The following is a 22,231-nucleotide window of genomic DNA, read 5'->3' on the forward strand; positions in this document are numbered from 1 at the left end:
TTCTTTGAAATCAGTTTACATAAATATCAAATTATTTAGTTAAAAAGAATCAATCGTTCTGAAAGATTGGTATGGTAACAGTGAGTAATACCAGTCTATTACATTTCATTCATTTGTTCCCACATTAATCAAACACAATTACATCTCCAATTTCCTAATAAAGTAGCAAACATGGCAATAAATATTTGTAGCTGACGAGAGTATAAATAAAGATAAAAGCTACTAGCTCTTGTCAGGTTAATGAACGCAACCATTCTGCATAGAAGAATTATCACATACCTATATATTCTTTCTCACAGCCTATAAATTGTTGGTGAACACCACTGCCACAGTTAAGGCAAGCATCGAGCAACTTTTTCCTCTGGTTATCACAAGGTCGAACTAGGAGAAGATCGTGAACTCCGCAAGTAAAAACCATGGATCATCTAAAGCATAAGCAATTAATTTATCAGTGCAAATCCCATGCGACAATGGAATATCAAACTAAAATAACAGATGATCAAGCAATAATTGGAAGACAAATTACTGAGAAAGTGGGATAGCCACCTGTAGAAAAGCAATCAAACTTCGTAACCACGATCTGCAAATGAGAACTATTTGTTTAAGGAGGATCCGGCCTCTCTAATTGATCGGAAGATTATAGAGCAAGTGACATCCATCCCATTCGTACCATCTCAACTGCTCCTTGTCCTCACTTCTCAAAACACGACCCAATGCAGTAAGCAAGTTTCCTGCAGCATTAGACCCATACAACTCCTGCACTGCGTGGACTAATCCATACTTTCCAAACTGTTCTTTGTCAATTACCCCTTGAATTAGTTCATTTTTGTAAACAAACACTACATCTTCATCGATGCTGTGACTAGAACTCCCAGACATTCTTCTTTCCATACCACTTTCTGAATGTTTTTTGCTGAATCTCCAACGATCTTTTTGCCTGCTTTTTGCTGAGTTCCCAACATTTGTCTTTTTAGAATTGCGGATCTTTTTCAACTTTCCAGAAACCTCATCAATTGCTTTAAGACTTCCCTCGTTCTTTCTAGATTCATCCATCCCAAAATATTTACGTGCAATTTTTGTACGCTTTTTAGCAGTGAACGGTAAGTATCCTGTTGTGATTTGATTTAAAATCGCAGTTATGACCTGCACCAGAAGTGATTGAAGAATGTCAAACTCTACCCGAGAAGGTTAAAAGATTAGGTTTTGTAACACCAAAATATACAAATTAAATGGTTGATATATTGCTATAAACAAACATTCATTCGAACCTGCTTCCCTGTCCAAAGCCTCTTTGGTTTAATTATAACAGGTGGATAAGTCTGTATCACATTTTCTGAATCCAAAACAGATAATTTCTGGCCAGATTTGGCATTGAGAGAGAGGGCGCCAAAAGAACACACACTGGACATACAAATAAGTTGATTAAATTCTTCCTTGGTAAGAAATGTATCCCTCTTTGTGAGAAGTACAGCACCCACAATGTGATCCTATTCACAAGTACAGATACATGAGAAGCATTGAAAAAAAAAAAAATAGAAATACAATTAAAGTGGGATATAGGCAAAGAACATTCAACCCATAATGACCCTCAGTTAATATTAAAACCTGAATTAGGCCTCTTTTAGGATCACCACGAGTAGGAACGATATACTGGTTATTCGCATTGACAATATTGTAAGCTTCAGCCCGGGAAATCTCATCTTGTGGAAGGTGAACATTTATTTCATCACCGTCAAAATCAGCATTGAAGGAACTGAATCAAATTAAAACAATCACCAAGTAGTGACAAGTGTTAGCATCAAGAACTTAACAGAACTACAGTATACACCAAAGAAGTATTGTAGGGAGCGAAGGGGGGGGGGGGGGGGAGGAACATACTCGCAGTTAGCATAATGAAAACGAAGAGTCCTCTCTTCAGGCAAGACACGAACCGTAAGAGCAATTATACTTGGTTTATGGAGAGATGGCTGTAATTTACAAGATATCAGGGACTACTAAAAAGGCATTAAGGCAGAAGTAATGTGTTATCTCCTCATACCTGGCGATTCACCAGAACTATGTCCCCATTGCGGAGGTGACGCCGTACAACTTTCTTTTCATAATCATTACTGAAAGTCTTCCCTAGTAGAGTTGTGACTCCTCTTGAAGATGGTAATTTTTCTACTGAAAGGTATCCGAGATTTCCTACTATTTGGTAGTATATAATTTGAATTTTTATCCGCATAATGTGTGGCACCAGGGTGAATCTCAGGCCCGTTGAGAATGGCATCTTGTAAGTTAGTCAAATTCCAAGGTGTCACTCTCTGCATCGACAACATTAAACTTCAATACAAACCTAACCGCAACCTTATTGTCAAAATCAAAGGCTGCAAAAGGTTAATTAAAGAGATAAATCTCACCTCTGGATAGGTCAACTTCAATGCAAAAACAAGAGGAATACCAATCTCATTGACAGCTAAATACGGATCAGGTGATATAACAGAACGACAAGCATAATTGACTCTCTTCCCCATCATAAGTTGCCTGAACATGCCTTCCTTTTTTTCCAGCGTTTGACAAATTCCAGAAACCATATTTGTTTGTCCTAGACCTGGTAATTTGCATAAATTCAGTGGTAATCAGAATAGCCTGATTGAGGCTGCAACTCGTTGCTGCACTCTTATTCTATGAACACGAACACATACAGTCACACATGTTCAACTTCAGAAAATTTTAGTCCAACAAAGACAAGACAAATTTATCTATAGCAACTAATAACCTATTCATGAGAAATTCAAGAGTCCCTTTCAACATATGAAACTTCCTAAACAATCTAAGTAATATTAGAATATTAATTGGAGCAACTATACTTGTTTGATTTCTACCGTAACATAAGATAAATCTCTATCACATGTTTGAACAAGGTCATTATTTGAATATCATGGACAAGAAGGTGTATAAACAAGGATACAGACTACCTGCTGCAGTCTTGCTGTTAAAATGAATATTTACAGATTGTTGAAGATTCATCCACCTACTAAGAATAACATCAGTCTCAGCATACTGCTCATAAGCTTTAGCCAAGGACATATTGGAATCCAAAATTTTGCCCAACAGAACAGTTCGATGATGCTCCATAACCTAAAAGAACAACAATCATACCCCTATAATAATGAGTGTGCATTATATAGATGTAATACGACCAAGAAGTCAACAGCAGTAACAATGAAAATGGTAATGCAATGAAACGTCATTTCTCTTCAAATAGAGAGCTATTACACCAGTTGTCAACTTGTAGCCAACACCAAATTTTTGCAGTCCCCTTCTCCTCTAAACAAAGATCACAACTTGCATCTAACAATATCCTTATCTAACTAATCTCTGCCTCAACAATTGAATAATACTAAGGTCCATAATGCTATCTCAAGTCCAAACACTTCCACATCCCAAAGAAGCTCCAGAATTAGTTCACATAGTTTTCTATTACGTTATTAGCCATTACTACCACAAAAGAAAAAAGGATCATCACTACATAATTACTCTATGATACTAGAATATACTTTGAGCTTCATGCTCCGTAGTAAACTATAAACATAAATTTTGAAAAGTGAATAGATAATTCATGCTTTCTTTCTAGTGTCAATGGCCGAATAATTATAACTTTATCTTTTTGAAATTAAAGTCACAATGACAAATAGTTAGCCAGCTTAACAATCTTGAAAATAGATGATCATCACCATCATGAATCACAAAAACAAATAACAAATAACCAAAACAAAAAGGGAAATATCCCAGTTAAGTTGGGGGTGTACAAAAGAGATATCATTAAACTTACTAATTCACCTCCCTTCGAAGGCTTGCGAAACTTTGTTGGAGGCACAAGAATAGTTTTTAAGAAATACATTGTAAAAGCTGATTTCTTCTGAGATGTGTTGTGATGTTGCCGTATATCAGAAATAAATGAGCATAACTGAGCCTCAATTTCCCAAAGACGCTCTAATATTCCTCTAACCTGCAGTTACCAAGTTAATTGCATCATGTCCATATGTTTAGTTATGCAATACCTCTTGCTAAAGCATAAAAAAACATACATAAAACTAGAAAAGCTTGAGCCAAAGTTTGAACAATCCTTATGATATATGATCTAGAAAAGAGAAATAACATACTTCTGTTGGCAGTAGAGAGCGTGGTTTTTTCCATTTTATATATTCTAACTGCACGTCATCATATTTCTTCCTTCGCCTGTTTGATGGACTTTCAGCATTTTCTACCTCAGACATAGACATATCTCCTTCATCCATAAGTTCATTTAACTTGTGCCCTTTGATAATATTTGCCTTTATGCTGTCGTCATTCAACCCCCCTAAAAAACAAAGAGCAAGCATATACATATCAACTTAGACAGAAAGAAAGAAATAATCATGGAAAAGGTAGGTTAGTGATTAAGTATCAAGAAAAAATGTTATGTAAACATTTCCCTGCTTTCGAACAGAATAGGCTCAATATTCATAATCCCGGTTTTACCACCGAAACTCAATACAGTGAACATACAACAGGAACCCCTTGAGTGTTCAAACATACAATTGTTTCCCACAAAGTATATTATAATAGCAACTTTCTCCAATTTATGCATGGTGAATATGCCTATATTGTGATTGTGTGCATCAACAACATATTCAAACACTTAATTGTGCAAAATAGAAACTACTAGTAGGAAAAAAAAAATGAAGATAAAGTTAGAGAAGGGTGTAGCATAAAGAGGACATGATGAATTTATGCATGGTGAATATGCCTATATTGTGATTGTGTGCATCAACAACATATTCAAACACTTAATTGTGCAAAATATAAACTACTAGTCGGAAAAAAAATGAAGATAAAGTTAGAGAAGGGTGTAGCATAAAGAGGACATGATGAATGATACAGGACTATAAACTCGTACGCCTTAGAAGTTTCTGATTCTTTCATTCTAATGAGGAAAACGGAGATCAATAAGCTTGTGAAAAACTGGAGGAGATGATCCCCATTCTACTAAACACCGAATTGAGATATGTGAACCACGAGTCAATTATAATCATTCTACAAGCCACCTTAATTGCAAATGAGTGTTTACTAAAGGCTGAATTGAGATATAGAAACCAACATTTTTATGATTATTTATCTCAGGGGCAGATCCAAGATTTCTGAGCATGTGGGTCACCCTAAATTATTGATCATATATAATTGATAACATGTGAAAGTAAAAAAAAAAAAAAAAAAAAAAAAAAATCGGTCCAGAAAGTGACCAAATATGACCAAATTACTTAAAAATCCATCTTACAAGTACAAAAAGAATCAATTGAAAGTTTATTGGAGAAGTAATTGAAAAGTATATCATTTTTAAAGTGTATGAATCACAAAAAGCAATCAAAGTAGTGTGTAAATATTGTAAAATTACCAACGTAATTAATGAATCACAAATAAGATCAAAGTAGTGTGTAAAAATTGATGTTACCAATGTAATTAATGAATCACAAAAAAGATCAAAGTACTGTGTAAATATTGTAAAATTACCAACGTAATTAATGAATCACAAAAAACGATCAAAGTAGTGTGTAAATATTGTAAAATTACCAACATTGTATTTTAAAAAGAACTTAGAAAGTATAATTATTTAAAAATATTATATGGAATACCGTTAGAAAAAGTATATATATATATATATATATATATATATATATATATATATATATAATTGGCATTTGGGTATTCATATACTTGGAGACGAAATTAGTGAGGGTAAAGGGTTTGATAATTAGAGTATTTGATTGAGTTTGTCATTTAATTGGTAAGGATATCAGTTGAGAGAAGTAATAATAATTGGAAAAAAGAGGGAAAAATATTGATTGAGCTTGTCATTTAATTGGTAAGGATAGTAGTTGAGAGAAGTAATAATAATTGAAAAAAAAAGAGAAAAATTATTAAAAAATACAATTGGTAAAACCTGGGGATCAAACCCCTGACCATCAATGTCAAGCACACAAACACATTCTCCGTAATACCGCTGAGCTACATTACATTTCTTCCTACAGCTCTGCACACAAATTGTATATACTTCCTCCGTCTTTTTATTATTGCATCATATAGGTTGGGCACACATATTATGGTAGTGGGAAAAAGTAAGAGAGAGAAAGGTGAAAGTACATAATTGCCCATGTAATATATAGATAAACTAAAAAGTAAGTGTAAAAAAGCAAGGGTATGTTAGGTATTTATAGTGTGAACACATAATTTTTTTAACCCAAAAAGAAAATGATGCAATAAATATGAAACATCCTAAAATGGAAAGTGATGCGATATTTAAAAGACGGAGGAAGTACTACGTATTTGTTTTTACTGTTTTTTCTTTTTTTTTTTAACTTTTTTTTTTATTTTTTTCCTCCTGGGTCACGTGACCCATGAGGTCCCTTAATAGGTCCGCCCATGATTTATCTCTTCAGCTAAATACAATGATAGCATAATGACCAAAATCACAAAATAATTATTTTCAAACACTACACAGTCATTATTATACAGACAAGACTAACACAACCAATAGGGAAAAGTATATACAATTTGCAGCTCCTAATGTAGTATACTTACCATGTATATTAAACCAAAGGTAGGTTTAGTAATGGGAGGATTCTTAACCCCACAATGACACTTGGTCCTTTTCTTCATCATGAAACTATCCAAGACTGAAAGTGCTTCACAAAGCTGAAAAGAGGTCCAGCCATATTGAGAAATGGACCCATCCAAATGAAGCCTACTATCACTGTCCTTGGTATCCTTACTAAAAAGGAGATCATCTAACTCTCTAGCCCCGGAAACATCGCCCTTCATTATGAGGTTCAACTTAGAGATGCACATTTCAACCTGCATTTAAAAATTCAGCATTTAGCCAGGATATATACAATGGGGAAAATACAATTTGATAAGCCTAATACAACAAAACCATACAAGCAAGAATTGAAGAAAAGAAATAAAAATGATATATAGGTTCATTTGTCAAGGCATGGTTTCCTTAGTTAACTAAGAGCATCTTTAAGGGTGAACATTTTAATAGTTCACAATGAGTGAACAAATAAGGTGGTGGCTTAATGGCAAACTCTTTAATTGTTCATGTTGAGTGGTCATGGGTTCGATTGCAGGAGCAAGCACTTGCATGAATTAATTCGCTGTGGGCCCCACCAATATTTTGGACTGATATTCATGCAAAACGACGTCGTTTTGCTGTTTCATGTTGCAAAACGACGTCGTTTTGCTGTTAAAGGTCAGAAAAAAAAAATAGAAATCAGCGGCTGGGAGCGCGCCACTTGGCCCAGCCGCTGCTTGACACGTGTGTACTGTTTTAAATATATCCGTTGTAATTTTACAACGGATATATTTTACAAAATACAAATCAAAAAAAAAAAAAAATTTACCAACGACTCTATTTTTTTCCCCTCTATAAATAGACACCCATATTGATATACTTTTTTCAACTTTGAAAATTCATTTTTTTCTACTATATTTTTCTCTTCAAAAATCCCCTCTATAATTACCAATATTATTATTTTTTACACCAATATTAATATTATTATTGTTATTATTATTTTTAATTATTATCATTAATATTATTATTATCGTTACTATTATTTTTATTATTATCGTTATTATTATTATTATTATTATTATTATTATTATTATTATTTTTATTATTATCGTTATTATTATTATTATTATTATCGTTATTATTATTATTATTATTATTATTATTATTATTATTATTATCGTTATTATTATTATTATTATCGTTATTATTATTTTTATTATTATTGTTATTATTATTATTATTATTATTATTAAATTTTTATTTTTTCCAAATATAAATTATAATTATGGATGCTAATACCAACCCCAAAACAAATAGAAAGAAGAAAAAAAATTTGGGTCAAAATATGATCCCGAATCAAGCCAATTTTCCTCCAATTCACCCAAATTTTTCACAAACACCCACAAATATTCCCCATAATTTTTCTGGAGTTTATCCTCAAATACCCCAGTCAAGTTTCCCAAATAATCCACCAAATTTCCCTCAAAATTTTAATTTTTCTCAAAGCAGTTCAAATTTCCCACATCCATCCATGATACCAATGGGTTACGGTGAATATGGTGCTGCATCTGGTTATTTTCCGTCACAACAACCGAATCCCAATATTTGGGAATCGAGCAATGTCTTATCTGAAGAAGATGAGGCAAATGAAGAATGCGAGGATGATGGTGAGGGAAATGAAACTACTTCTCCCCATCAAAACTTCACTCAAATGTTACAGCAACCACTCCAATCAACTCCGGAATTTCGTGTTAGTGGTTCAAACAATAGAGGTTGGTCGCGATCAGAAACTGCGGCTCTTATATCCGGCTACATGAACACCAGCACCGACATAATTACCGGCACAAATCAAAAGAAGGGTGTATTTTGGAAGAGAGTCTTGGACGCATACGATGCTGCCAGGGAATCGAATGCAGATGAAATATCCCTACGAACTATTAGTAGTTTGAAGGGAAGGTGGATGCGAATCTCTGAAGCCGTGTTAAAGTGGTGCGGAAGCTATGATAAGGCCCAGAAGCGAAAGGGAAGTGGCTATAACGAAGATGATGTTATCCAAGAGGCCCACAAAATCCATGAGAACTCATTCGGACGATTCACCTTCTACGAGGAATGGATCCAATTAAGGAAGTGGGACAAATTCCGGTCTTTCTTGGACCAACAAACATTCAAGCCTTCGGTGGGACGTCCACATTCAACTCCACTGACGGATGAGTCTGTAGGGAGCGGAAGTAGTGGGAAGAGGACACGGGATGAGGGTGACAATTCCTCACCTACCACACCAACCAGCGTGGGTGTCGGTGATGAGAGAGTAGCTCGTGCTGAAGGTATTAAAAAGGCTAAGTCGAGATTGAAGGGTAAAGCTCCATCAAGTCAAGCATTTAAGGAATTAGAAACATTCAACAGCCGATTGCAGCTACTTGGGGATTCGATGAATGTGTCAAACGAAGCAGAAATGAAGAGACTTGAAATACAGGAGCGCAAGGAGGCAAGGAAACAACGGAAAATTGAGCTAGAGCAATATAGGATCAACTGGGAGCAACTATCTCGTCTAGAACAGAAAGTAAACCGAGAACAGTGGGAAGACGAAATGATAGTAATACTTCGGAACAATATTCAACGTTTCAATAATGATGCTTAGTGTCCTTTATTTTTATTGTAGTTAAGTGTGTTCAATTCCTTTGTTGTTCTTCATTTTCAGTAGTGATAAGTTTTCAATTCCAGTTCAACCTCTTGTACTCATTTCCTAATGTTTGTACTTTATCAATTAATCAGTAAAATGGATCTTTTCCACTTTCCCATTTTCATAGCCCATGTGATCTTATTCTGTTTATTCAATTATATCAATTTTTCTCTTTATATATAATTGTGTCAGTATCTTAATTTCCCCTTTGTTAGCCCATGTGAAACCCTTCTTCTCCATTCAATTTCTGTGTGGTTCTAATCCAGTGTTGGTCATAGCCCATGTGAAACCCTTCTTCTCCATTCAATTTCTGTGTGGTTGTAATTCATTGTTTGTCATAGCCCATGTGATCTTTGTCTCTTTATATTCAGTTATTTCTGAAGAAGAATTACAAATTAGTTCACTATAAATAAACACCATTCTTTCATTTTTTTACACACAAACACATAAATCGTTTGCAGTTACTATTAGCAAACCTCACTCTATCTTACATTTCTTACGTACAAAATGAATTCAAACAGTTGAAACGAAAGCTCAACCGATTCCTCTTCATCTTCATCTAACTCGGATGATGAGGGAAGGGAGCTTAGAGTTCAACAACGTAATGAAGTGTGTCTTATGATACAACACGTAATGCATGAGTACATTCCACCAATTATTCAAGCTGCCACTCAGCAACGCCGACGCAAATCTACTGAGCCCCGAAAGGATAGGGGACGCGAAGAAGGTCATGCACGGTTATACAATGACGTATTGGGGAAGAACGTGGATTTCCTGGCATGATAGGCAGCATTGATTGTATGCACTGGGAGTGGAAGAACTGTCCACACGCATGGAAGGGGCAGTATCAAGGAAGAGAAGGAGTTGCAACTCTCGTACTGGAGGCAGTTGCGGACAGAGATCTATGGATATGACATTCGTTCTTTGGGATGCCAGGTAGCTGCAACGATATTAATGTGCTTCATCGATCCCCTGTGTTCGAAGACATCTTAGAGGGTCGAACACCTCCTGTGAACTTCGTAGTCAATGGTCATCATTATACGAATGGGTATTATCTTACTGATGGAATCTACCCTAGATGGGCTTCTTTTGTGAAATCCATTACGAGTCCACAAACTCGTCAGGATCGTTTATTCGCAAAACACCAGGAAGCTGCAAGGAAAGACGTTGAACGCGCATTTGGGGTCCTTCAAGCTCGTTTTGCCATTATTAAAAAGCCGTCTTTGGCGTGGGATACCGACATACTCCACAATATCATGCTCGCCTGCATCATAATACATAATATGATCGTTGAAGATGAACGAGAGACGTATCAAAATAACGTTAATACCAATGAGTTTATGAATGCTGGAGGCAACGCTAATGAGGACACTACCGAGTACCGTACTGATCGTATTGTGGATATCGGCTTATACTTGTCTCGTAGAACAGAGATTGAGGATCAACAGACTCATTTGCAGCTAAAAAACGACTTGGTCGAACATATATGGAATAAATTTGGTAACAACGAAAACTTAGGCAACTAGGTTTACAACAAATGGTTATCCCTAAGGACATCTTACAAAACGATGTGTAGTTGTTTTTTTTTTTAAATAAAATGTACTAGATTATAGTTGTAGAACTGTAATCACGATTTGTACCTCTTTTTTTTTTTTTGTTAATTAAAATTAGCTGCGTTGTTGTTTAAAAAATATTAATCACAAGAATTAGTTTTTTAAAAAGCTGATAAAAAAATGCGATAATTTCTTAATTAGTAATCATGATTAAAATATTAAATACGTTAATTGATTACATTGACATCGGGTTAATAAATTATAATTATGAAACAAAAAAGATTATATTTACAAAAATAAAATAAGGTGGGGTAGGGAGTATTGATGATGAACCATTGTTTAGTGTTCATTGTTAAGAGTGAATATTGTAAATGGTTTGTTGGGTTGATGTGGATGAGAGAGAAATGGTGATAGTGACCCATGAACCATTTTTTTGTGTTCACCAATAATGATGCTCTAACAAGTATACCTCCTCTCGAGATGCCTTGAAATGGTAACAAGCCAAACAGGTGTTCTGTAGTACACGTACAAGCCTATCGAACAACAAAGGGTGGTAGACCGGTGCCACAAGATCTATATCACCACAATGTCCTGGGCAATGATGGTCACGAAGACCACACGTTTTGCAGCTGTAACAATTAAAAAAAAAAAAAAAAATTAGAAATCAGGTATAAAAGGCTTCAATGCCCTACTATTCACCTCATTCACAATTAATGCCTCAAGCATAAACTCCTGCATTCAATATTCTCTCTAACACTTATTGAGAAATACACTGACTTAAGCATCGGAGGGGCGTTCCTCGGCAACCCCCCGAGGCCAGTTTACGTGTGCTTGTGTGCAGGAAACTCTTGGTTCAGCTCATTGGATCAAGTCTCGTCTTCGGCCCACAACGAAAGTGACCCATCCGTGGTTCACATTGAACCCGAAACAGTATATAAATAATATAAGATATTTATAAAAAATTAATATAAATCAAAATTTAGACCCATTTTGAATCCGTTTTTATCTGGTTTGGGTCTGATTTTTTAGAACCTGTGCGTATGGGTCGGATCTGGGTCCACCTACAACATTCTGGGTCTGGATCGTCTCTACTGAAACCGCTGTTTGACTAAAGATGAAGGCTTTTATATTACCGGTTGGTAATTGGAAGATTTAATTCAACAGTGATAACAAAATAGTCTAAAGATGAAGGCTTTTATATAGTAATCTAAAATTAAAGAATCTACATTATTATTAATAATCTAAAGTTGAAGAATTAATTGTTAGAATTCAAAGAATTAATCAAAACAGTATAATACTCCGTAGTTTAGATTTGTTGGAACTAGAATATTTAATTTTTCATGTAATAAAAAAATTAACTTTTGATTTTGACTAAAAAAAAAAGAAAGTAACTTACGGAGTATATTCATTCATGGGACCCAAAAGAGGATCATAGAGACCACCAGGCATAGGGCGGCCCACATTGTCAAACAAGTTGCGGTTTGTAATGTTGAGAACGCTGAGCTTCTTAACTTCTTCGTCTGTCATTACGCCGAATTCAACTTCCTTTACACACTCTGTTGCTACCTATAAATTCATTCAGATACCACAATTCAGGAACAAAATTTTCCCAAAAAAAAAAAAAATATATATATATATACAGTAAGAATTATAAACTTAAGCTTCAATGGAGGAAATTATGGAATACCTCTGTTTGATCCATCTTCAAAAAGTGAATGTACTACTTGGATTGTTGTTAGGAATAAATTAGAATAGCGCCGAAAATGTTAGAGGTTTAGAGGTGAACAGTACGAGTTAAAGAAATTGAAGACAGGAAAAAGATGATCATGAAACCCTTCTCTAGCTGTTTTATCTTATGGGTAGAGCTGTTTAATGGACTACGCCTCCATTAAAAGCCCTTGTCCAGCCATTTTATAAATAGGCTAGGCCCGTCCAATAATTAAATGGGTCGAGCTCGAAAAGGGTCAATTTATCAAAGGGTTGGACTGGGATTTTAAAGGGCCTTTTAAAAAACATAAGGGAAATTCTATGTGGTGGCCATCAACTTTTGCAAATTCTATTTGGTAGAAAAAAAAAATTTGACATTATCTATAGTGGCACTAAACTTTTTTTGAACTCTATTTAGTGTCATAAATTAAATTAAATTAGGCTAAATAGACTAACATGGCTAACTTTTTAACTCTAAACAGTGAAATGACTAACCTACCCCTTTTAATTATTTCACTCCCCTCTTTCTCTTTACTGTTGACATCCAACCGCCATATACATACCAGTGATCATCACTTCATCAGCGTATTTTCGAAGAAAAATTTTGGGCATTCAATTTTTGCACACCAATATCTATCAATTTCACTCAAATTGCAAGAACATTAATTTGGGGATTTAATTTCACCAACATTTGCTCATTCACTGTTTTCTGAATGATTTTGAATAGTTTGTAAAAATCGAAATTAGGGTTTTAATTTGGGGATTCATGCGAATTGGGGGTTTTGGACTGAAGAATACCCTACTCGACATCTTTCAGGTAATATTGTAATGCTTTTTACTATAAATTTTGGATTTTGTTGATTTATTCATAGTAGATTGAATAGGTACTCTGTTTTTTCGACATTCTGATTTGTGTGGTGTAGTTTGATTTCGGTTTTTTTATTTCATTGAATTACTTGCACACAGACTTATGTATTCATATATTTATGTGTTCGGTTATGCAGAATGGATTCGATTTTGTTCAAATTCCAGACTGCTGAAAATGTGATTGAAATTAATGTTGATGATGTTGATAAAGTGATGTGGATTGATTTGATTGTTGAATATGAAGTGGAATTCAGGAAAAAAGGTTATATGTTGCCTAAATATCCAAGTTTTCACTATCTCTTTAAGCAAAAACATGTTAAAATTTCAAGTGACAGTGACCTAATGTCCATGTTAGAGAGGTTAGGAAGCAATAAGGTGATTACAGTGTATGTTGGATCTGATATTGAACCCTCTGAATGTGTCATTGCTGCTAGAAATCTCACAAAAACATTGAATGCCAAACCCAAAAGTAGTGATGTCCCACAATCTGAGGAGGCTTTTGTTATTAATGAACCTAATGCTGATGATTTGCTATCACACTTTTATGAAACTATGTTGGAGAATTTTGAAAGAGTACAAGAGCAGGTGGAGGGGGAGGAAATGACTTACAAGAAAAAATGGCATCAACAAGAACCCAGCCCGAGGAGGAAGTGAGTGTCGAATTGAGCAGCCAAGAGAAAGCGGTTTTAGATGAAATGATCAAGGACGCGAAGAACTCGTGTCTCTCCGAGGAAACAGTAAACAAGTGTCGTGCCATGATTGCTGAAAATGAAGAACAAAACACGACTGCGGTAAGCGGCATATCACCAGTGATCGCGTTAGGAGGCACCTTAAAGAATCAGACAAATGGAACCTTAACCGTTCATGATTCGAAGCTATGGGCGGGGATCATTGTCAAAAAATATCCAGATCCTCTAGATAGAATTGGCCTCTTTGCGCAAGGTTGCGTATGGTATAAGGGCATTAAGGCGGCAGTGGTGTATACCGGCGAAAACAGTGCTGGTGTTGAATGTGGATGGCTTCTTGCTTGGGCTGACTCTAAGACCAAGGGAAGGAAGGTAAGTTCACAATAATCATTACAAAATGTTAGAAACCAAAACGTTCATATTCCTCTAAAGTTATTGATAGAGTATATAAACCAATCTTGGGACTGCAAGCAACTTAATTTTTTTGGTGGATTATTTTTTATTCCTTAAGGTTAGTGTATTGTACAAATTCAATAAAGTCAAAGGTTAGTCAAATTAATAAATTAGATTGACCAAATTACGAGATTTAAAATTAATTGATGAGTTGAATTGAACATAGCCTAACATGTATGTATGTATCTATTTTGTATAAATGGGACAGATTTACGCCAAGTGTGGCCGTAAAAGCGATTTTGACTGTATTGATTGGGGGCATAAAAAAGATAAATTGAAGAAAGCTTTGCCAGTAGTTAGGGCTCATGACAGCAATACTGGAACTTCAGTGTATGCTACAATATTTGGCGTGGAGTCGGCCGTATCAACTGAAGATGCGGTTGTTGGAGTCTTCACTGGTTAAATTAACAAGCTCCCTGCTACGATCAACATAATTAGCAATTGATCTGAATCGTAGATCAATCTGCTTGTTAGTCTGTTATTTCGTTCTAATATGGTTATTTATTTATGTCGAATTATGAGGGGCATTATTATGTTAAGTTCTTGTTGTAAAAAAATGCAAGTGTCTATATATCTACCTTGTATTTGTTGGTTTTCATATTCTTAATCAAATAAAAAAAGCCCCCCTTGAGTTTTTCCCTACATGATGTTCTTTGTAGTGTTTATTCATATGTAATTAAGAGTAACGCCTTATTATATTCCTCAAATCGAATCAAGCTAAATAAGGCTATGTTCAATTCACATAATTTGATAAAATTTTAATAATTTGTACATTATTAAAATTATTAACAAATATGATGAGATGTCATTAAATTTGTATTACTTTGTACTTTCAAACATAAATTTTAATAATTTATAATAAAAATATACAATTATAACTAGACACAAATTAAAAGATAAAATCTCATCTAAATATTTATGAAATAAGCTGAATTTAACTGAACATACCCTTAAATTTTGATTTTATACTCGTATAAGATCTACGGCATTGGGGCTCACCATATCCGCATGTCACCGATATATTGGGTAAAAAAAGGAATAATAATAATATTAAAAAAAAAAATTGAACTAAAACTAACCCAATAAGCCCCACCACACCTTTCCCATCCCCTGCCCCACCACAACCACAACCCCCCCCCCCGTCGACGTCGACCCCACCCCAACCCACCCTCAGCACCCTCTTCAATTCCCTACCCTACCCCACCCCGTCAGGGCGGCACCCTTCTAACCCACCCAAAAATAGAGGGAGTAATAAATTAAACTCTAATCCATGAAAATTTTATAATAATAAATTAATAACTACTCTTTGTTTCATCCAATCAGTTTCGTTTAAGATTACTCCCTGTGTTTAATTAAATGAAACATTTTACTTTTTCGGCCGTATTTTAATTAATAAAATGTTTCCTTTTTTTTAGTAATTTCTCTCTATTTTTTGGTCCTCACAAAAACCCCTCAGTTTCTTCTCTCTCCTCAAACTTGTGCCCTACTACCTATTACGTTGTATTTTACTAAATTCAACTAACTTCTCAAAATTTCGTGAAAGTCCAAATTTAAACAAAGAGTGAGTATTACTCAACCTAATTATTGCATCGACTATCAATCTATTATATTGACTTGCAATAAATGGCATTAGCTTAGCATATCATATTAGTGTTGCGTAACCATGGCTTACAAGAATTCTTGATTTATTGTGACAAAAATAATGAAGAAGCTAGGCTTGAAATTTCCAGTATACCTTGTGATTACTTTTGGCCGTTTTGGTCGTTTATGAACCTTGGGTGGAATCGCTGGTTCAATTTCCTTAGGAAACTATGCGAGAGGTGGTGATAGATTTTGATTAAACGTACAATGCAAGTTCTACGACATATATATATATTCAGTTTCAATAAGTTTCGGTTCATTTATATGTAATGAATTACAATTTCTCTAGCAATGTTTATATGTTGCTAGGTAATGCGTTTTGGCTAGTTGTTTACCATGGCTTCATGTGGGTTTTACTGTGAATTATTTGCAGATAGAAATTCCATGTTCTTATTATTTTTTTGGGTATGGATTGAATTAGTTATATACTTTAAGAACATTGCTTTATTTCTATTGTTTTTATTCATCATATTTGTAAGAAAGTACATTAAGTTAGCTCGACTATTGAGAGTAAGATCCAAGAGCAGCATACAATGCAAAGAGCAAAAAGTAAAAACAGAACAAGTAGTCTTGCATATATCAAATACAGTATGTCACATAACCCACCATAATTGCCCCACAAACGATAAATCCAAAGTTTTATGTCAAGTGGTAGTGATAACATATCAGAAACAAAGATTATGGTAGTTGTTCGCAAACTTTAAAGATAAAAAGTATTTGTTCGCAAAAGTTGATACTTAAAAGATAGTTATTCGCAAAATTTCCTTTAATTTTTACGCATTTTGTAAAGATTTAAGATTGATAGTTGATAAAAATAATGTATAACGATGAAAAGAAGTTGAAGGGTGAAAAACTTGCTCGAAAATCAATATTTTTATACTCCGTAATTCATATGCATTATGCTAAAGTTGCCAAATTGCATTACCAAAGACTAGACCATAAATTAGAATAGCATAGGTTTGAATTTAATTTTGTAACAAAGTTTATTTTATAATTTTCCATTATCAAAAATCCTTCCAACTCAAATTCTAAACATAATATTTTTTGCATCGCGTAAATTACATTTATCAACTGAAGAGACACTATTGCTGTATTGCAGCACATTACAATTTTATCAAGATTCGAATATGACTTTTACAAAAAACAGTAACACTTTTAGTAGCAGAACCTCAGAAGGAAAAAAAATCAGACAGTATAGCAGGATAAATCAGACTGCATCCCCAACATATTAGCAACAGATCCCGGCTTTTGATCATAGGACATAGGATTGCATTGTAACACCAAGTTATCAACAAACCCCAACTCTTCATTACAGTTGTAAAGACCCATCATAGGATAGCCGCGTTGCAGAGGATAATTATCAGCAAATCGCGGCCCTAAATCACTGTTGTAGATTGCACAATCCATCATCTGATTGCATTGCTGCAGAGGATAATTATCAGCAAATTGTTGCCCTAAATCACCGTTGTAGATAGAATGATCCATCATCGAATTGCGTTGCAGTGGATAATTATTATCAAACCCTTGATTGTTATCAGTGTAGCTAGTCGAAGTAGTACCCCATCATCGGAACGCAGAGGATAATTATCAGCAAATCTCGACCCTTGATTATTATCTGTGTTGCTACTAGGAGTAGTAAACAATCATTGGAATGCATTCCAGAAGATAATTATCAGCAAATCTCGATCCTTGATTATTATCAGTGTTGTTACTAGTAGTACCCATCATCGGAGCACATTGCAGAGTATAATTATCAGTAAATCTTGAACCTTGATTGATTTCGGTGTAGTCAGGAGTAACACCCATCATATCCATATTGTAGATACCTTCATAATTAGGTGCTATTAGTCCCTTCAGATCTTCAAACATCGCATCGTAATCAAGATCAAGATCCAAATCAGACAACAGAAATCCATGATCATCACTCAATACTTCAATTTCTTGTTGTTCAGCATCAAAACCATCATTATTGCTAGCATTCTTGATCACATCAATTCTACGCTTCACAGAATCAATCTTATGATCCAATTTACCAAGTAATGCAATAAGTTGATCATTAGTAAACTTAGAAAGATTTGTATAATTCTTTTGACTTATATTATACAAATCTTGATCAACACTAATTAATTTCTCCACATTAACACCTTTCAACACGTCACTTAAGTTAAGTGACCTCTTGTTCTTTTTCATTCTAATTTGAAACTTACAAGATATCGTTTAGAGAAATGATAATCTGAACTCGAGGTTCAATACATATCAATGTAAGAAAACCTAAGGTTCAAAGGCTAGAGACGGACAAAGAAACTTCATTTGTGATACGATCACTTGTGCTTAGTTGAAACATAATAGTGAAAGTTTTGAAAAGTTCAAAAGTCCAGTATGAAGTTCAGAATCAACTTGACAAAATAATAAATACATTACAATATGATTGTAATGGTGAAAGTTTGAGTCAAGACATCTACTTGGCAAGATATTCAAAGTATTGTGATATGATCGTAATATTGAGAATTTAAGCCAAGACCTTGATAAACATCCAAGAGTTGTGAAATCGTTTTACAACAAACTCCGAAGGAAAACCTTGTGAAGTGTTTGTCAAAGGAGCTATCAATCTATATGAGATATATTTTGATAATGGATGAAATACCCTATCTTCCAACCATTATTCAAGGGATATACTCTTAAGATGAGGTACAATACTAAACAAGGATACATACGTCAAATCAAAATGTAGCAAAGGCTTCATATGTGATATGGATAAGAAAAGTTCTTATAAAGTCTTTCTACAAAGCAAGGAATAAAAGTTGTATTAAATCGTTTTAAAACACGTTCGATTCCTATACAGAGCACGAGGTACTACTACACAAGTCATACTTAGCACAAAATGTTTGTTGCTCAATTAGATGCCCTTCTGGAAAAGATGTCATTTCCAAAAGGTCAATGGGAGTAGTGTAAATCTCGAAAGAGTTTCGAGAAAAGAAACAAACAAACATGGTTCAAACCATGAATGGCTCACCTCATGCTAATGTGACTCTTCAAAAGGCAAGTGGGAGTATATGAATCTCGAAAGAGTTCGAGAGTTTCGAAGGAGTTCGAGAAAAGTTAGTTCGAGAATCTTGAAGAAATTTGAGAAGTAATCGAATAAAAGCAACAATATGAGCATGATTCACCTTATGTTATAAATGACAACATGTGGTCTCATTAAGTGTAATGAGAATAATAACCATGTGTCAAAGGTAGTACATTCCAAGTGCACACCCTTTATTGTCGTTTCTCATTGAAAACTAAACAAAGTTGTTGTATAAGTTTCAATTGTTGCATAAAGACCTACAATGATGACTAGCATATCTAAAACTTAGCCAAAGAAATATGATTTCATATTGACTAAGAGTTCTAAAATATTTATTTTGGAACATAATGATTATGCAAGTAATAAAGATGATTTGACAAGTTATAACTCCAAGTGGTTTAAAAACCATGGAAATCTGAAATAGATTCTAAGTTTGTAACCAAGTGTATGACACTTGATTAATTTGCCAAATTGGGTAAGACCCATTGTAAGCAAAATGGACAAGGAAGAAAAGTGTTTTCTAAATCAAGCAAAGACTAGTTATTAAAGGATTTAACTAATTCATAGTGTTTCGGGTTTTTTGAAATCCCTCGGGAGAGTTACAATTCCAAGATTGGATGCCGACCGTCTGTACCTGCAAAACCACGGAGACTCCGGTTGGGTGGAGTTCCGCCTCTGATGATCAAATTAGTATGTGTGCGGACGGAGTTAAGAGTGCGGAATGTAAAGAGTTTCTCTCGGATTTCGAGAGAGAATATCTGCAATTAATATTGCTCTGGTTTGGTGGGTCTTTTTTTGAATGCATTAATGGGGATATCTCCCTATTTATAGGGTCTAGAGTGCAGCTCCCCTTCTCTGGGTTATGGATCCCAAAAGTTGGTGGGCTGTCTCATGGATTGGGCCAAGAAGGCCATCTTCCTCTTCATGACTTTGGCTGCCACGTGTCAGTAGAGGATTGGTCTGTTTAGAACCTCTCTGAGGGTGACACGTGTCACCATGCAATTGGTCCACGTGGACCTGGGTATTTTTACCCTAAACATTTGCCCCTCACAGGTGTGATGTGGCAGGCCACGTGGCACCTGTGATAGGTGTCACACGCTGGTAAAGTGACGGTTCATTCGTTTTTTTTTTTTTTTTTTTTTTTTTTTGAATTTGAGGAGACGGTTCGCCTTCTGGGGGAGTTCCCTCCCTCTATAAGTAAGGCCCCTCCCCCTCCTTTTCCTCACTTTGCATTTTTGCGAAAATTTTAAAGAAAGAGAAAGAGGAGTGCTCTAAGTTTGTCTGCTTTAGATTTCGTAACTATGTTACTTCCGCCTGACTCAACTGGATACCGTATACGCTATCATCACTCAAGGTGCATCAGACCGTCTGGTTATACTTCAGCGAATTCCCCTAATTTCAAACTACCCACAGCCGGTCAACCGTCTGGGGTATCAACAAGTAAAGCTTTAGGGAAACGTCTGGGTACATCTTTAGTAATTTTTCTTACTTTCCAAGTGGGTAAATCCAGGCAACCGTCTGGGTATCGTGCAAGCAACTGATTGATTTTCGCCTGCTGATTCAGCTTGTCTACATCCTTCACTTTTAAAGCATCTTCAAGGTACCGTCTCTACCCTTTGCTGAAAGGAATGGTGTCCTTCCAACAAGTGTATTATTCTAATAGAGGGTTCAGAATTATCAGGAAGCTGATTCTTCAGTGAGATCAAGTGATCGGAATGCCTGGGTGGAGCCCGCTTCCGATCTGTAATATTAGTGAACAATTAATATTACAACTTTGTCTTGACTGAACCCTTCGGGTCGAACCCAAACGAACTGCCGATCCGAACCGACGAATCAATCTGAAGGAGTTGATGAGTCACTAGAGTATTAAGAACACAGACGTCGGATATCGAGCCTAGGGCGTCGAGACCGAGCGTCGCAAAATCCACAAGCATCAAGTTCGAGAGTAGCCGTAGCATCACAATGGCCTAGCCATGTGGACGCTAGGCTAGCTTGAGCTAACATGCACTTCGCATGGCTAGGCGCGAGCCTAGACGCACCATGTGTGTTAGGCGCACCATCGCTAGCACTAGGTTCTTGCGTGTGTGCGTGCCTCGTATGGCAGCACCATCGCAGTACCATGCGTGCTTGTGTGCGTGCCTTCGCATGGCAGCACCAAGCAGCAGCAGCGTGCTTGCGTGTGTGCGTGCCTTCGCATGGCACAGCACCACCGCAACATGCGAGCTTGCGTGCCTAGGTGCTATCGCACGGCCTCGCACAGCCTACGCATAGCACAGCACCATCGCATTGCTAGGCCTGTGCGTGTGTGCTTGTGCGTGCATGCCATCGCAGCAAGTAGCGAGCAACATGCTAGGAGCCTCGCTCGGCAGCACCTCGGTGCTTGGGCCTATCGCCACGCACCAGCCAGCAAGCATGTTGTGCGTGTGTGCGTGTGGCAGGGGCCAACACCATGCCAGGCATCGCCCAGCGCCCAGCAGCCAGCAGCATGCGTGGCTCACTAGCAGCACGCATGTGCTAGGTGCGCTTGCTGGTGCGTGCTGGCTGTGCTAGCCGATGCGTGCTGGCTATGCTAGCTGTGCACAAGCTGGCAGTAGTAGCTGGGCAACAAGGTGGGCTGCCAGCTCACCCCTTGCTTGAGGCCGGTTTGAGAAGAGTGGGGACCAAGGCTTAGAGCCATGCCTTGGGGAGCAAGGCAATGGTCCCCCCCCCCATGGTTATGGTCCTCACCTAATCTCTCCTATCCTCATGACACTTGTTGATTTGTAATTGCATTGTTTTATAATATATTTTGGAATTAAAAAAATTAGTGAAAAATGCAACTATCCCACATTGATCATGAATGGGAGTGCAAGTGGCATTTCCCTATAAATACCCCATGATTGGGCATTTGGAAATCAACTTGAGTGGAACTAAAAAAGGAATCTCGTATTATTAAGAAAACCTTTAAGTTCGTAAAACTCTAGTTTTATATTTGGTCAAGTCTCG

At 36.0% G+C, this 22,231-nt stretch overlaps 1 protein-coding gene and 1 pseudogene across 1 annotated transcript; one reads left to right on the forward strand and one right to left on the reverse strand.

Moving 5' to 3' along the window:
• LOC110716275 overlaps window positions 1–12,527 on the reverse strand; it is an 18,993-nt pseudogene extending 6,466 nt beyond the window's left edge.
• A 1,489-nt stretch (window positions 12,528–14,016) lies between these two features.
• On the forward strand, window positions 14,017–14,941 carry LOC110716378 (jasmonate-induced protein homolog). The gene is made up of 2 exons (XM_021894991.1): window positions 14,017–14,457; window positions 14,747–14,941. The coding sequence occupies exons 1-2, from the start codon at window positions 14,017–14,019 to the stop codon at window positions 14,939–14,941; spliced, it is 636 nt and encodes a 211-aa protein (XP_021750683.1).
• The last annotated feature ends 7,290 nt before the right edge of the window (window positions 14,942–22,231 follow it).

The sequence above is a fragment of the Chenopodium quinoa genome, unplaced genomic scaffold, assembly GCF_001683475.1.
Source record: "Chenopodium quinoa cultivar QQ74 unplaced genomic scaffold, ASM168347v1, whole genome shotgun sequence".
NCBI lineage: Eukaryota > Viridiplantae > Streptophyta > Magnoliopsida > Caryophyllales > Amaranthaceae > Chenopodium > Chenopodium quinoa.

Excerpts from the sequence above, each read along its gene's own strand:
- LOC110716378 (XM_021894991.1), top strand. The coding sequence starts at position 14,017 with ATGGCATCAACAAGAACCCAGCCCGAGGAGGAAGTGAGTGTCGAATTG. Across the intron at positions 14,458-14,746 it reads CTAAGACCAAGGGAAGGAAG|ATTTACGCCAAGTGTGGCCG; the intron begins GTAAGTTCACAA and ends TAAATGGGACAG.